Genomic DNA, 18,375 nt, shown 5'->3' with positions numbered 1-18,375 from the left:
TTATACATGTAGTAGTACAATGTACATGTACTATCAACACATTGCCTCACGGCCGTACATGTATGTTTAACCATGGTAAAGGTTGTTTTTTTTCATATTTTTCATGCCCCAAGGTAATTACATGTAAGTGTCACCAAGATGTGCTTTACACCAACACATACATGTAAATTTTTTAGAAGATCCAAAAAGCACACCTTGTCCCGTGCATTCATCGAAAAATCAGTTGAAGATATTGACACTGTAACACGTTCAAAATTAGTAGCCATACTTCCCAAACCAATAAAAATGAAAAGGCAACAAGGAATTATTCGTTTTATGACTACGATATTGAGTAGACTGGTTATTATGATCTTACTTCAACAAAAATCGGTCAAAATTTATCTTTTTTATTCTCTAATTAAATTAAAAGTTCTTGAATCTTTGTGTACAAATGTATATCTTATTGTAACCATTAGACGACCCATTGGTCCCCATGAGATGGTCCATCTGACCAACACCATTAGGCCCGATGGGCTATCCTGAGTGATGTCAGAAAAATAGGTATAATTCCACTTTTCTTTAAGGTGAAGTATTGAAACTGTATGTTTATAGGTTAATATCTGATAGCAAAGATTAGTTATCCTCAGTGATTTGTAACTAAAGTTATCTGTAAATCAGCCCATCGAATCCCACTCCCCCCTACATGTACTAGCTCTGTAATGGAAGGTAGTGGAATGCAGATTATTGCTAGGGTTCTACCCTGACGAAACAGCACAGAATGGTGAAAATTGATAGTTTTCATGTTCCCAAATTCATCACATCTTTGGGATATAAACATGTACATCACATTTCAAGAAAGGGAGAGAGAGTTTAATAATGTCCACTCGACACAAACCAGATGTGTCCTGCACCACTGATAGGGGAGAAAAAAGCACATTGGTAAAATACATGTACGTTGGGAATTTCTCGGCCAACATCAAGAGTCAGTGTCTTACTCTCTGAGCCACCGTGGCTTTCTTGTCATTTAAAAGGAAGCCTTAGGAAATCTCAGTATCGTGCCGGAATTTTACACAGAATTACATTTCCCTTCAAACTTTAGTCGTAGAGAGAAACTTGGTGTGGCTCGCTCATTTGTGTCATAAGGTACATGTAATGAAATGAAATGTCCTACTTTTCTGATCCTACTGACAGGGCTCATGAGGAGAGGCATATGCCATACGATGTGCTATTAAGGATATTTTGCCTGGACAAAAGCGCTATGGCCTACTCTTTATTTTGAATTCCAACTGTTAAGGATTGTTTCATGTGCATGCCAATGTGTACATGTACACAGGACCTTGATATTTTTGTCCCATAAGAATGACTAGACACTGTACCTGGCACGTTCTGTCATGCACCACTGACAAGAGGGAACCATGCTGGAAAATGGTATATTACATGTCATACACAGAGATTTGCACGAAAATTTCCCAAACACTTTTATACAGAGTTGAAGTGTGAAATTTTTTTTTTAAACTATATTTTATTCAATAAGAATGGGATTGGGGAACAGGCTAGGCCTATATCATTTAGAGGAGGACACAACAAAATAGTATATATCATGGAACCTACATATAAATTCCAAATAGGATTAGGTTCTTTGTAGAAAAAGTTAATATTGAAACACAAGGGACATAACTCTTATATTGCATGAAAACGCTGGCTTGGAAATAGCATTTTAAAGGGAATTTTTTTAAACAAATTCGCATAAGAACAGGGTCAGACAAATTGGACCAAAGACCACTCGGACAAATGCATTCAAGAACGGTATATTATTAAATATAGATATAAAATAATATCATATGAGTTGAAATAATGGTGTCTTTGGATAAACTGTACTAGCGACCCGAGACATGCATGTCTTCAATATTAATTTTGTAATTTTATTGCAAGAGGCGTATAAATTATATACACACCTACATTTATTCTTGTTCCCTATGGAATGTCCGGCGTCATTCCCTCTTGTCAGTGATGCAGGATGGAGGGAATGACAAGGCCAGCTCTCTAGTCGTTTGGATGGGATGAAAAACCAAGGTCCTGTGTACACATTGGCATGCACGTAAAAGATCCCTTGACAGTTGGAATTTGATATAAGAGTAGCCCGTAGTGCCACTGTCCGGGCAAAGTTTCCCTCATAGCACACTGTATGGCGTATGCCCGTCTTCATTAACCTATAGTTAGGAGCTATGGAATGCCAAATCGGCCATACAGTATACCAAAATTCATAATTTAGGATTCTATTTTGAATATTTTGTAGCATCAATCTAACACCAAAATGTTCTCTTTTTTTAACCAAAATGCTGTTTCGTCTATAATCCTACAGAATGCCAGAATTGGGCAAATTGTCCTATCTATTTATCGTCCGATATGTCTTACTCTTTCCCTGGCTTCTACATACAAGCTGTGAGTGTGATAGATAACCCGTAATATTGCCGTCATTTCGGATACCAAATATGTCTAATTCAATTGTACATATGATTCATGCATAATAGGTATAATACGTATATACACAGAAAAACTATGAAATCGTAGGTCAAGGGCGTAAATAGTTTGTATATCCTACATGACAATACCTGTTTTAAAACTGCAAACGGATATAAAATATAAACTCGCACGACATCAGTAACTGACCATCTGAAATAACTTGATAGCCTACCTTTTAATACTAAAACACAAATTAATACAACAAGCGGCAAACACAATAATCCGTTAAATAACTTCATCTTTCTTGAATAAATCAACGGTTATTACAACATAAATATTCCGTTTAAACTTTGTAATGGCGCCCTCCTATAACCGTTACACCTGTGGTGGTGACTCGTCTTTGAAGTATTCCTCCGCGTGTGCACACACACACACACTCAGGTAAAAAAGACAATGATTAATAATGATCTAGAACTTTTTATTTGTTTCCCGTAACGAAGTAATCCTTCTGAATTATAATAAACTTCAAGCTTCAAGTCTAAACTACAGGAAATCACAAAACACAAATAAATTAAATTAGTCTCCGGACTATTTCGCGTTCACCTGTCGTATGTGTGATTTGACTACAGGTATTTTCGTGTTCTAGTTATTTTAGCTTGTCGTCTGATATCTGTAGCGTGTATTGTAACGATATCTATCTATTATCTGTTCTCAGCTCACAGCGAGAGACTGTTCACACTGCACACGAAGCCAGGCCTTTGTGATACTTAAATGTTATGTTAAAGTCTGGAGTGACCGAGTGGCGATTTCCGACTGAAATGCGTGTGATTAGTAATTTATGATTCACGGTGCATCAACCATCATTATTGACAGTTGACACCATAAATATTCACGAGTCTCCCACTAAAGATCAGATGACACGCCCTCAATTAGCACATCGATGTTAGATTTCGATCCACAAATTTTATTTGGGATTCGATTTCTAGATAAATAAGAAGATGGTCCCCGTGAAATTATTATTTGATAATGACTTTATAACTTTAAAAAAAAGTTTTATAATTAGTAATTTAAGTCGGGGAAGTAATTACCACTGTTCGAAGTTTGAATTTCATTTTTAAAAAGTAGAGATTAATGTGTTTTGTTTTAATGACAGAGAGGTCCATACCAAAAACACAAGGACCCTTTATATTAAATACAACAAGTAGAACGTTAAACCCTATTTCAATTAAATGGAATATAGTCACTGGTTTGTTATATAAACGAGAAAACATGCCGAAACACTGTGCGTTAAAGTAGCCAAGTCTCTAACTCAATATCATCCAAAATCTTCAACATTGAAAACGCGATTTATTTGTCAAATTAAATCAACATTCATGTTGTGATCTTACCGGAAAAATATGGGCTTTTGATATCCAATATTTAAGACAAAATAAACATTTTACCATTGGTACACGAATCGTGTACCATAATGCGCTTCAGCCCCAGTTGTATCAAGAGACCCGAGGGACGAGGCTAGACACATTGCACCAAATCAAACGGCGTATGTAGACTGGAATAACCAGACGCTAGAAATTTGAACTCGCTTGAAACTGCTGGCTTATTTCGCCGAACATAACTGATTTGAAATTGGAGTAAAAACCGAAACCATTGAATGTAAATCAGTTTATATTCATTCATATTACAGTATTATATGCGTTGCGACCCACTTTTGTCAATTTCTAGGTCCCAAATATTAGCGACTTAGCTCCTTTAAGTATAACAAATGGTCGCTGTGTTTTTACATGCGCTCAATTCGAAAATGCAACTTCAGGATAATATTCATACTCAATGAATAATACTGAATATTTTGCAGTTTCAGGTCGGGTGGGGGCGGGCAGGGGTAGACGTACCCGGTACTTAAACACTATTCTTCCAAGAGGAATCCAGAATAATGATGCATATACATGTCTTCACTAAAGTCTCACCCCGCCAACCGAGGCTAAGTCCGTATAATAAAGGGATGCAATTCCCACCAAACACGTACTCCCATCTCAACGACTCGAAACAGACAAGGCAATAACTATTCGAAAGGCATAAGAAAATCTACTGATCCCTAACGGAACGAATACTGGGATTCAGCGCTGGTTCACTAACTAGGATGTTACCCGTTACATCCTGGAGTTGGTCGAGAAAATTCCTCGGAATTTTCTTATCTGGTGTCGCCTTGTTAGTTGGGCAGGACGCAGGATCAGTGCAAGAGAGTGTAGCCGTGCTGATGGTATATTAAAAACCTAGATTTAGTAGCCGGTGGGGGTGGGGGGCAAGCGAATTATTGAAATAAAATTGAACCATATGTTAGTCCCGAAATCACCTAATCGAGTGAACGTTAAACCCCATTTTTCTCTCTCTTTTATTAGTACCGCAATTATTAGTGGCGCATGTTGACCTTCATTAACCCGATAGGTGCAGAAAAGTAGGACCTTAAACGGTCAGATCTATTTCAAGGTCACGAGATGAAAACAGGGTTAAGGCACGTGATTGTTGCTGGTGATTGTGGGTTAGGGTTAGGTCTTGGGCTAGGGTTAGGGGTAGCGCTCGCCCTGTTTACATCTCATGACCTGTGGCGATATCTGCAGGTCTGTATGTGAAATAGATCTAAGCCTAAAAACACCATTTCATTTCTTTACGTGACCAACTGGATAACGTAAGCGAAAAAAATAAAATGTAGATTATGAGATAACGGATGCACTCATAAGATCGTGTAAATACTTATCTCGATTGAAATCTATTATAAATTAACTATGGCAGATTTATGGAGGAATATCGAATGCTTGGTTGTTGATCATATTATTGAAGTAGAATTTATTTTGACATTATCAAATAATATATCATCACTATCCTTGTGGAATGATTCACTCAGCTCAACAACTTACTAAAAGTTATCTTCAATAAATCATTTATTATCTTCAAACCCCATGCACATGGTCAAAGATTATGTACACACAGATCGGAGAACTATTTCACATCACACGGGAAACCAACGAGACTATTCACGGACGTTGTAAGCAATCTAAAATGAACTAGTAGGTGATTCATTTTACAAACTACACAGCGAAACCTCCTTGATTTAAGCCAAAATAAAGTATTTAATCGGCTTTATGGATCACGTATAAATATATACATCATAAGAAAAGCCACGAAAACGCGGAAGGAAACCAACTAGATTATTCACGGATATTATAAGCGATGTAAAAATACCAAGTAGATGATTCATTCATAATTTCAACAAACTACACAGCCCCCCCCCCCTCGTTTGATTTCCGCCAAATAAAGTATTTAGTTGGTATGATGAGTTATTTCGGTTAGTAATGTGTCATGTAGGAGATTCGACTTTAGTTTTGAAAGACAAGACGGAAATCTGTCTTTTTCCTAATTTTCTTAGTCTTATATATACGTATATCATGGGACTGTGGCCTAAGTATTCCGTATAATATTATCGTGTCCTATGAATTTCATATAAATGTGTCATGTGTAGTCAATATTATACCTGCACCCTGTGTAGTCTATATACTCGTGTCGCATGAAGTCCATATAAATATGTGTAGTCCATATACGTACTTGTGCCCTGTGAAGTTCATAATATACTCGTGTCCTATGAATTCCATATAAATATGTCATGTTTATACCATATAATTGTGACTTGTATAGTTAATATAATTATGCCTTGTGTATAACCGGTTATGTGAAATGTTCTCAATATTTTTTCGATATTTGAGAGTCAATGAAGTAGACTGGGGCTAACCGAAGCTAGGAATAAATAAAGCAACAGGCTAAACGAAATCAGGAATAATTAAAGCAGCGGGCTAAACGAAACTATGAATCTGATAAAGCAGCGGGCTAAAGGAACTATGTATCTGATAAATGCCTATATAAACATAAATAAAGTTAAATACACCTATAAATATATCTGACAGTTCTGACAGTAATCTTATTAATTATACTCGTCTAATTAACTTCACCCGGGTCTATAATTAGTCTACTTATCACCTCGCCAATATTATTATAATATACCTACATTTTATATACTTGATAGCGTTCAGACAAATGTTTCCAGCACTTAAACAGGAAAACGAGGCAGAAAGATAAACGTTTATATAACTAGGTCTACTAAACAGAAACATATATTATTAAAATTTAACACTTCAAACATAACCAAAAGGGCAGAAATTACAAATTAATATTATAAATAAATATTAAACATGTAAACACGCCGCCCCCCCCCCCCCCCCCGCTCAAAACGCACAAAAAAAACCAGCAACACGCCAAATCACCCCCACCCCACCCTCCGCATCCAAATAAAACCAAAAGCACAATGCCCAATAAAATCGAAGTGTACTATTACGTAGAAATTAAAATTAGTTTCACGTATCCATTTTTATACACTTGATTAGTATTCGTTGACATCGAGGTCAGGGGAGTATATAACCTAAATTTTCGTTATTTTATTATTCTAAATAGGAAATCACAGACGTTATTTGTGTAAAATAGGAATAATTTTTTTTTAGGAATTGTAGCCCCATAAGGAGTTGGTTAGCGGTTGGGGCGACGAGAAGTGGACATTGTCCAAACCCCACGCTCAGCCCGCCAATGTGTACAGTGTTTGTTTCTTAATTTCGAGTTTGATTACCCATCTCGATTTCCCTCGCCCCCTCTCTAATAACCCAGTAATTATTTCCATGTTCCAGTCCCAGCCACTCGTTCAGCCGCTCCTATCAAAAAAGTTACATTATTTACTGAATAGAAGAAATATAGTAATAATATCTAAGTAACGCATAATTATGTTTTAATTTATGTACTATAACATTTTGAATATTCTTCTTCCGTAATCATTAGAACATGGTTTAAAAATTTTGAAATAATAAACGCTCTTTGTCTTTTCATTTGACATGACATTTCATAATAACGACATAACTTAAAACCGCAACCAGGATTTAAAACGCATCTCGACAATACAAATATATATATTGCAAAACTATTTCATCCTTTTAGATAGAAAGATAAGTTAGTTTCCAATTTCACATAATATGTCTTATAAAAGTTCAACAAAAATCCTAATTATAATTTCACTATTTATGAAAAAAAATCATTAAATTACCCCAAAACAAATATTTCATATTTATTATTACCATTTATAATATAAAAAAAAGTTAACTTCAATTTTCCCATGATTTGTCTTACAAAAGTTCAAAAGAAACTGTCACTGTAACTTCACAATTTATAAAGAAAGCCCATCCCCCCAGAAAATAAAAACATCAAAAATCAAACGCACAAAAATAAAAATCAGAAAATTTCATGTTTCACATGACAAATCTGGTAGATATGGGGGCGTGTGTAATAGTGTTGAAAACTCTTTAAATTAAAAACGGTCAAGATGGGGCTTGTGGAGCCAACTGTTAGTCTAAAAAACAAAAAACACGCGTAAAATCAACAAGATATTCGACAAATTCCACTCTTTGAAATGATACATTTTTGCGAGATTTGTGTGTAAGTATATTCACTTATGACAAACGGCACTTCTTGACCCGAGGCGGATATGGTTCACCTCCGCCTTATTGACGCTAGCCTCCGAAACTCGCACAACCACAACGTTTAAAATCTGCGGACCATAAATTATGTATAGGCCAGTTCACTTGGATGATAATTCAACAAAATTTGGCTGTATCAAATACTTATCAATTACTGATTTAATTTGTCTAATTACCAAGAATAATTTATGATCAGGAAAGTGGTCAGCCATGTTAAATTAATTTTGATTTATGGTAAATAATTTATGATTACGTCACCGGTTACACTTGAACATCCTCCTGCGGGTAATAATGATGTCATATTGCTATCTACAAGATTATTATTGCATAACAAATTTTATTTTCTGAATTATTCATACGCTCATTAATATTAGCTATATCAAGGAAAATTTATGACTTTATAATAACACGGAAATGGTATTACCTCATTCCTAACTCGAGTGATTTGATTGTTAATTTTAGTTCAAACTACGAGGAAGTTATCAGCTTCCTATATCTGGAAGATCATATCCCGTAAAGATTAAATTTAAAAATATTTATAAATTTTATTTAAAAGGCTGAATCCTTATGTGAACAATTCGCAGGTGGTAGTAAAGCTACTATACCAAATCGCCAGATTAAAATGATTGTTATCTAATACACAATTTCCCTCGTAGCTCACCGCATGGCGTATGCCCAGTCGATGCAGAAAAGTAGAACGGTAAACCCCATTTTGATATTTAATGTTTGTTATCTATTAATGAATTAATGAACTCGGAGTCACGGTGGCTAAGTGAGTAAGACGCTTGCTCGTTAACCTGGAGGTCGAGGGTTCCCTCCCGGTGTTGGCCGAGAAAGTTCATCGGAATTTTCCGGCATTGTTTCCCTTGTCAGTGATGCAGGAGGGACTGACAAGCACAGCTGACTATAGTCGTGCGGGTGGGATGAAAAACCGAGGTCCCGTGTACACATTGGCGTGCACGTTAAAAATCCCTTGGAAGTTGGAATTCGATATACGAGTAAGCCGTAGCGCCGCTGTCCGGGCAAAATTTCCATCATAGCACATTGTATGGCGTATGCTCGTCTTCATTATCCAAGTCGGAGCAGAACAGTAGGACGTTAAAACCCATTTCGTTTCATTTCAATTTCGCTCCGAAATCAAACAGCAGTGTGCTTCTAATTAGCGATATAAAAACGCCAAGGTAGAAAGGAACCATTTCTCGTAACCTGCTAGTAATAAATATTGAATATGCATATAAATTTGTACATTCCAACATTATTTGCTCTGGCACTTGCAATATTCTTCAATAATGCCCATTGTTAATTGACTTACGCAATGAAACGTTATTTTGTATACCAGTCATTTAAAAAATTGAAATGTTCAAATGTTATTGAGAAATGTGGAAATTTGAAAGATTTAATAACCTTGTAGATGGGAATAGTATAGTATGTTTTAATTTAACTGTATGCAAAAACTGGGTGTGGTTGGTTTTCAGCAAATAAACATAATAGTGCTATTTTAAACCAATAACAATTTGGTACAGGGAAATAGTCATGTGTTGATTTCATTAATGCTATTGGGGTGTTACAAGTGTCCGTCTTGCGACCGCTTTTGTTCTATGTAGACGTAAATGACATCCCGGAAAAACTTAAATTATCAACAACTCTCCAATTAGATGTATGAAGTGACCGACACCGTTTACAAATCAGGGTACGCGTATTCATACTTCTCTTTCATTTCAAGCCACAAGTCAGATTATTTATATTTTTCTCATAAGTTAACCGTTTGTACTAGTTGGCATTTTGTATCCTGAAGAAGGAAAAAAAATATATAAATAATTGATGGGCTTGTATGAAATCGATAGCACTATTATTACTTTATATGTCTAAGATAAATAAAGATGGTGGCATAAAGTCAATAGAAATCAATATAAAGTAAGAGATTGGTCGATATGATTTTTTTTTAAAACTCAAATGTTGTTTTTATAATAACAGCGTATTTTTATGTACGTTTTGGTTTTGTATGGCCCTACGCTCTATATTTAGGGGATTTGAATGTATGTCTAAATGGGAATGTTTTTAAGTTTATTTCAATTTCAAATTTATTGTACAATCCTCCGTTAATTCTCTATATAATGTGATCGATAAGAAAGGGGATTGTGTATAACTGGTCTATTAGGAGGCCTTTGAATCACTTATGAATAATTCTAACGATCAAATGTTTATTTAAATAGTTTGTTTACTAATCAGGTATCACGTAAATAGCTTTGTCATTCAAATCAACATTTTGAATAGTCCGTGCTATTTGTATGTAACTATTTGGTCAGTATTGTAATATGCATACATGGATCCTAAGGTTGGTAATTGAGTCACGTGGCGTGCTTTCCATTCCCAAGCGAAGTACTGAAATTCAATTGAACCATATTATGTTAGTGCCGAAATGACCTAGTTTGTATCGAGTGGACGTTGAACTCCCTTTTGTCGTTCGGATGGACTAAAATCCGTGCAGGTAAATCAACCCATGACCTTTGCAATTTGAAATACGAGTACAAATATAGGTGATATTGCCTCTGTCCGGGCAAAATTTATGCCAAAAGCACATCGTATGGCGTATGCCCGTTTCCAGAACAGTCGGAGCAGAACATTAGGGCGTTAAACCCCATTTCATTTCATTTTATTTTGTGTCGTGATCTTACATATATATCTATTATGGGCGGAGCCACGGTGCTTCAATGAGTAAAATACTTGTTCACTAAACATGAGACTAGGGTTCGCTCCCGAGGTTCGACAAAAAAAAAAATCATCTAGTCGTTCGTATGGGACGACAAACCGAGGTGCTGTGTACACATTGGCGGGCACGTAAAAAAAACCCATGACGGTTGGAATATGATATAAAAGTAGTTCATATTGCCACTGTCTGGGCAAAATTCCTCTAATAGAACACTGCGGAACAGCACGTTAAACCCTAATCATTTCATTTTCAATGTAAATAAGAAGTGCCTACAGTGTCGTGTGCTTGACAAACCTCACAATTGAAACTTAAACCCCATTTCAATTCATTTCATCTATTTTAAGTTAAGTGCGTTTCAAGAGTATCCTGCTTGATATGGTTAATGTAAGCCACATATTTCAATCATTACGTTTTACGAGTTTTGGTGTCTATTTATACACTATGATAAAATACAGTTGTGCATATATCTTGACAATATGTTTCCAATACATGATTCACTATTTAAATGATTTATTATATGGGCAAAGGAGTGATTGAGCATGCGCAGTGGGGTTGTTTATGCATATTATGTCGTTATGTTGAAAGCATTTAGGCCTAAAGCGGCATTATGGAAGATTAGATAAAAAGCTGACAGTTCTCGCTATAAAACTTAGAAAAAAAGATACTTCACTCTGAGCCGAGAAAATCTCATTTCAATAACACTGTTGCCTCGACTGTCATTTTTACCATTGTTAGGATAATAAACAAAGTGCCAGTTATCCATTTTTACGGTTAATCATCAACAGCCGTTGAACTGTTTAAAATCGGACCCATCAGCAGATGGCATCGAGAGTTGATTATGTTCTTGTCATGTTTTAACTAATTAATAGTGTAATTAATAGACATGCAGTTGGCAGATTAGCTCTCGCAGAATGCCTATTTAAAGATACATTATGTTAGCTTTAGATAAAGAGCTAGCCATTCTTGCTGTAATAGTTCGAAAATTGATAATGTAAAATGAATAATGTGAAAATTTCATTCAAATTACTCTATTGCGAGCGATATGGTCGCCTGTCCAACCTCGTGGGTTTTCTCCGGGTCCTCCGGTTTCCTCCCACTGCTAAAGATCCCTACGCGCAAGCGATGTATTGAAATAAATTTAAACCATATGTTAGTCCCGAAATGACATAGTTTGTGTCGAGTGGACGTTAAACCCCATTTCTCTCTCTCTCTCTCTCTCTCTCTCTCTCTCTCTCTTGCGAGCGAAGATATTAGCCTTTGAAGGTTTGACAAGACGTGTGCAATAATTTCAACCACCGTGTTGGTTGTTCGAAGCTAAGTCTCGCTCCTTCGTTTTTAGTTTAAAACAAAATATGACTGAACTGTTCTAATCTATTTAATATCGGAGAAATCCGATGCCATCGAGAGTTGATTATGGGCTGGAAAAGTTAATTAATATCTAATTAATAATTTAGAAAGCATTTCAGGCCTAAAGAAAGACCTGCAATAGGCAGATTTAGCTCTTGCATAATGTATGTTTAAATAAATCTTCACCTGTTTCGCAATATTTCTGAGCATATTGATTCACTATTATGTTACTGGAAAATAGCACGAACGCGTTGAATGCATGAAAAGAATCCGTTAAAGAAAAGCGCCGACCTTTCGCAATATTTACATACGTCTCTGTTTCGATGTAAAGTTAATAAATATTATATTTCTTATCAAATACACATTTCATTACTAGTCTCTGATTTCCAGACTATTCATGGATTACGAATATGATCACCATACCAGTGTAGTTTGCTATTATATTTAACAACTGCGAGAGTATAGTATGGACCAGGAGCCGATTTTGACCCCATAGCATCCATCCTGGAATCATGACGTTACATCAAAATCGAAGCTTGTCCATCGATGCGCAATTGTCCAAGGAACATGTCAAGTTTCGTGTCGAAAGTACTTGAAGTGGCAGAACCCTTGACTTTCTTCTCAGAGCTTCGCCCCTAAGAAAAAGGACAATCCCCAGATGTGTAGGGACCTGGGGCCTGTTTCACGAAATTTTAACTAAGATAAAATCCAAATTTTAGAAATTTGATTGGATAATATTACAATGATTGTAGTGCTTGGCCAATCAAAATTTAAGTATCTACTAAAATTTGGATTTTATCTTTAGTTAAAATCAATTTCAAAACCGACATGACAAACGTGCGGACAAAATGACACACAAACTGAACAAGCAATGAACAATAAACGATTGGATCTGGGGGCTGACCGTATGCGCCTACTAAGCTGTATAGTTTGTTTGTCATGATACAGACTTCAGGAGATTTTCGTGGAAATGTAATAAAACAATAATTATATAGATACGATTCGAATTTTGATAATAAATATTATATTCAAAATTGATATCTTGATAGCAAGTCATTGACTCCAAGGCGCTTCTTAAATGACAAACCAGCTGTCGTTTATTGGATTTCACGTTTGTAGCTTTACCTGTAGATTAACCAGATTTTATCCTCAAGGGACATAACATATCCATTGATATTAAAATATAAACAGTACAATGTGTTAATCTGCATTTATTTTAAAACATCGATAAAAAAGATCGAAACTATATATGTCATATTTCTTTCCAGTTCTAAACGCTATCATGTACAGTAACATGCTCAAGTCTCTACAATTGACTGATAACCTAAATTTTAAAACTGATTAAAACTGATGATCTACTTTTTAAAACAAATAATTCTCTCGTCTTAATCCACGTACAAAATGTAGACAAATTGGATTATTTAACATTAAATGTATCAACGGTATAATAATCTCCCAGCATGGATTCAGTCGGATTAAAAACAGTAAAATATATTTATAAAAATATTTGAGGTGACTCTCGCTTGTTTATATCATCTATACAGGATGGCTAATGTTACGAAATGTTCCATTCGTCATATCCTTATACTGAATGGGACTGGGCCATTTTTGGGCTGACATTCATATTAGGATTCAAATTCCACACTATTGTACTTGACAAAGGAGTAAAAAAAACCAAATGACATTCAACGACTTTACACAAGTTGTCGAAAAAATGAGTTAAGCCCGGCAAACACACTTTTACAAATCTACAACGAAAATCACTAAATTGGAGCTAAACCTAATAGATGTATAATAGATTTTTACTTAAACTTGAATTGTCCTCATTTTTGTCAGAATTCTTTCTCATCGAGCAAGCGAGATGTTTCGTTTATTTTACTTGTCTCCGTGCTAAAACATTAACAAAGGACGTCCTTAATACAATAAAACGACACTTGAATAATTGTTGTTAATTCAATACAGGAGATAACAGAATGGCGGCGACTGTTGGCCTTCGGGCGACACGGCGACATGTAGAAATCTTTTGTCGGTAATATCACCCCGGTAGAAGCGGATTATAAATACGTGTACACCTACGTGTACATATGTTAAAATAGAACATTAATGTAATGTTATTTTAATAATGTAATAACGTGATTTACATTCATTTTTAAATTTTTTTAATGGAATTGCTAATGAATTATGTTCGGTGAAATACGCGAACAGCCAAAATTGAAAGGCAGTTGAAATGTACCAATATTGAATTCTAATTCGTGTTTTTAATTTCGATATTATGAGAAATATTGAGTTCGCGGTTTATCAGATCGGTGGAAGCGACGATAATTAAATCTATTTCAAACATAGAATACTCTACTTTGTCAGCGATATCGTATAGAGTGATAGCAGACGTTAAACCCCACTTTGGCAATTCACCGTCATTAGATCATGAAATAAGTTCCAGGGACTATCAGCGTGGGATATAGTGTGAATTTATCTTCATTGTTGGCTAAGTGGGTAAGACGCTGGCTCGCTAGCCTGGAGGTCGGCTGTTCCATCCCTGCATTGGCCGAGAAAGTTCATCCAGATTTTCCGGCGTGGTTCCCCCTTGTCAGTGATGCAGGACGGAGGGCCTGACAAGGACAGCTGTCTAGTCCTTCGGAGGAGACGAAAAACCGAGGTCCCGTGTATACATTGGAATGCGCGTAAAAGACCCCTTGGCAGTTGGAATTCGATATAAGAGTAGGCGATAGTGCCGCTTCCCGGGCAAAATTTCCCTCATAGCACACTGTATGGCGTATGCCCGTCTTCATTAGCGCAGCACAGGAGCAGAACAGTGGGACTTTAAACCCCATTTCATTTCATTTATCTTCATTGTCTGCGACATAACTTCATTGTTGAAGCGGAGGTTAATTACAGCTATTTGACAAACAATTCACCCCTACTGGTGACGTATTGTTAAATAGAATCACCCTATGACAAAGAGTTAAATAAATCTCTGGGGTGTCGATGAGAAGATTATCGATTAAAAGTTAATGAATCTCAATATCTAGAACTTCTTTTATCTTTCTCCAAATCTAAATCCCGAGATATTGTTTCTATGGCTTACTACAGAATAATAGCACGAGTAAACTAAATAGAGATGGCGCGAGACGGAGTGTGATATTGTTGAAGCGTGTATTATAAAACAGAACAGAGGGGGTGTGAGGTAAACTTGTTGTTCTTAGTGTTTAACGTCCGCTTCCACCGAAGGTGATATCGCAGACAAGTCTTATTTTTCATTTTTATTATCTTAGCGCACGCGCTGGGACCTTTCCCGTGGGAGGAAACCGGAGTACCCGGGGTAAACCCACGAGGTTGAGAAGGCGAGATATGGGGATACCTGGGTTCGGGGTATGAATTACAATGAATGAAATGGGGTTTAACGTCCTACTTATCTACACCAACTGGGTTAATGAAGACAGGAAAACGACATAGTATGTGATGTTAGGTAAATCTTGCGCTGATAGCGACGGTTTCCTTGGTGTGTACGTAAAAGAACCCTTGACAATTTGAATTCGAAGAGAGTAGGCGGAAACGCCGCTGCCCGGGAAAAATCCTTCACGTGGCACACCATGGCGTTTGGGCGTTTTAATTAGCCCAGCTGGCGTAGAAAACTAAGACGTGAGACGCCATTTTATTTCTACTATATTTTCAGATCGATTCGAATTGATTTTAGTTTAAATTTAACCTAGATTTAGAAGCATGACATAACAATACGAAAAGACCTCGTGTTTAAACAATAAACACGCCATTATTCAAGCAACACGCGCGGAATTGATTTCATGTTGTAATAAAATCGAACTGGCAGCTCAACAATGCTATTATTTGATTTCATTAACATGTAGACCGTTAAAGTGAAATAAATGGAAGTTTAACGCTGCACTGTTCTGCACAAACCTGGGTAATGAAGACGTGTATGTGCCATACAGAGAGAAATGGGGGTTAACGTCCACTCGACACAAACTAGGTCATTTCGGGACTAACATATGGTTTAATTTTATTTACATAATTCGCTTGCGCGTAGGGGTCTTTAGCAGTGGGCGGAAACCGGAGGCCCCGGAGAAAACCCACGAGGTTGGACAGGCGACCCTACTCCTTGCCACGTACAACCGGGGATTCGAAACCACGCCAGTCGACTCAATGACAGACTTTATGATACGAGTGAAATGAAATGAAATGGGGTTTAACGTCCTACTGTTCTGCTCCGACTGTACTAATGAAGATGGAAAAACGTCATACAGTATGCTATAAGGGAAATTGTGCCCGGACAAGGGCGCTACGGCCTACTCTTATATCGAATTCCAACTGTCAAGGGATTTTTTTTACGTGCACGCCAATGTGTGCACGGGACCTCGGTTTTTTGTCCAATCCGAACGACTAGACAGCTGTCCTTGGCAGGCCCTCCGTCCTGCATCACCGACACCCAGGTTGTGAGCCAGCGTCTTACCCACTTGGCAACTGTGATCCCCGACACCAAATGAAATAGACACAAATTGAAATGGGGTTTAACGCGATCCGCCATCAGCCTTTTTCCGGGCACAATTTCCATTATAGCATACTGTATGACGTTTGGCCGTCTTCATTAGCACAGTCGGAGCAGAGCAGTAGGCCGTTAAACTCCATTTCATTTCATTTTCACCTGTCTCCTTAAAGACTGGATGTTTGTGTACATAAAACAATAACTGCGTTGAGGTTAAAAGGCAGAACAAAGGTTACATGCTGAATGTTCAAGTCAAGTTTAAATCTTCTCTGGTATTTATGAAGTTGGTGCGAGGTCGTCCATTCTTTAAAATACTTCTAACATGGCCAGGTCGTAATTACGTGAACACAGGGGCATGGTACGACTTATTCCTCGTCATCGTAAAACTATGCATATCATTCTCCTGTACGACTTATATCCCATAAACTATGCACGTATCATGTTTTCGTTATTAGCTAAACTTTTTCTTAACTATTTTGTTAAACGAATTAAAATTATGACATTCTGTTTTGCAAATTTTAATTCTTTTCTAATACGGTCACCATAAAAATCTTTTTCTTACAAGCTTGTTAAATGTCTTACTTTAAACCCCAACCAAAGGAATACTTCGTTAAACTTGTTTAATGAGATTAACTTTAATGAGATGAAATGGTTAACGCGTTGGATCACAAGGTCTGTCATTAAGTCAAGTGGTGTGGTTTCTATTCCCCGCTTGTACGTGACAAGGAGTAGAGTCGCCTGTCTCCCGCTGCTTAAAACCCCTACGCGCATGCTTTAGACCTAGTTTGTGTCGACTGAACTTAAATCCCTCCCCCCCTCTCTCTCTCTCTCTCTCTCTCTCTCTCACAAGTATCCACTAATTCTCGGCCTATATTACTTCTACCAATGATATTAAGGTTAATCCCAATCTGATCAAAACACTGGGGCATGTTTCACGAAATTTTAACTTCAAATTTTTGTAGATACTTCAATTTTGATTGGCTAAAAACTAAAATCAATATAATATTATCCAATCAAATTACTAAAATTTGGATTTTATCTTAGTTAAAATTTGGTGAAACAGACCCCAGATCTATATTTCGTTTCGTTTTTTTATACTTTCGATGGCCTACACTACATGAAGATCTGACAAGTTATACCGTAGTGGGAGTTCACTTCAGGGGTCAAACGAGCGGCTTTTGAGCCTATGACGTCAGCCATTGATTAATCAACCAGCGCTGACGTTTCTAGGGGTTTACCCACAGTTCCGCGCAGAGATCTCCAAGAAGTCGCCGTAACCATAGAAATATATACTGACTGTATATATTTCTATGCCGTAACCGACCGTTTCATTGGCTAATTCCTCACATCAATAAGAACGCCTATTATATAAGAACTCTTCCAGATTCAAGTGTAGTAAAGACAAGTAAAACGAAATTTTGAACTATAGAAACGAAACGAAATAGGATCTGTGTTTTAATCAGATTGGGTTAATCCCCATCATCAGAAATAGATCGGTAGCGCTGCCGTCGGTCTATAAATATTTCCCATCTTTTCCGACTGAAAAGGAGTATTTAGATGTTTGGCAGGACTAGGTAACTAACACTTGCCATGACAACCCCACGCAGTGACAAGTGTACATATTGTATGAAGTTCAGATAGGGAGAGCATACGCTGGGATAAAGATGAGTTAGATAATCACTAAGGATATTTCAACTTGTAAATATAGATTATCTTATCATTTAGGTTGATAAATTATTTATAGAGGCAATTTCAGTCTCCTTCAACTTAAACTTACTCTCCACTCTCTGTTAGTTAACCATATTTAAACATTT

General features: G+C 36.7%; 1 protein-coding gene across 5 annotated transcripts in view; it reads right to left on the bottom strand.

Annotated features, from left to right (window-relative positions):
* The window catches only part of LOC126829368 (uncharacterized), a 73,176-nt gene that overhangs the window by 31,270 nt on the left and 23,531 nt on the right, over nucleotides 1-18,375 (bottom strand). Inside the window, exon 1 of one of the 5 annotated variants that reach the window (XM_056103080.1) lies at nucleotides 2,675-3,237. The exons of the other annotated variants lie outside the window; for them this stretch is intronic. Coding sequence (XP_055959055.1) covers nucleotides 2,675-2,741 — 67 coding nt within the window. The 5' untranslated portion in view covers nucleotides 2,742-3,237. Of the gene's footprint in view, nucleotides 1-2,674; nucleotides 3,238-18,375 lie in introns of those variants that run through there. 5 annotated transcript variants of the gene reach the window in all.

This window comes from Patella vulgata, chromosome 8, assembly GCF_932274485.2.
Source record: "Patella vulgata chromosome 8, xgPatVulg1.2, whole genome shotgun sequence".
In the NCBI taxonomy this organism is placed as follows: Eukaryota; Metazoa; Mollusca; class Gastropoda; family Patellidae; genus Patella; species Patella vulgata.
This window is presented reverse-complemented; position numbering and strand designations above follow the sequence as displayed.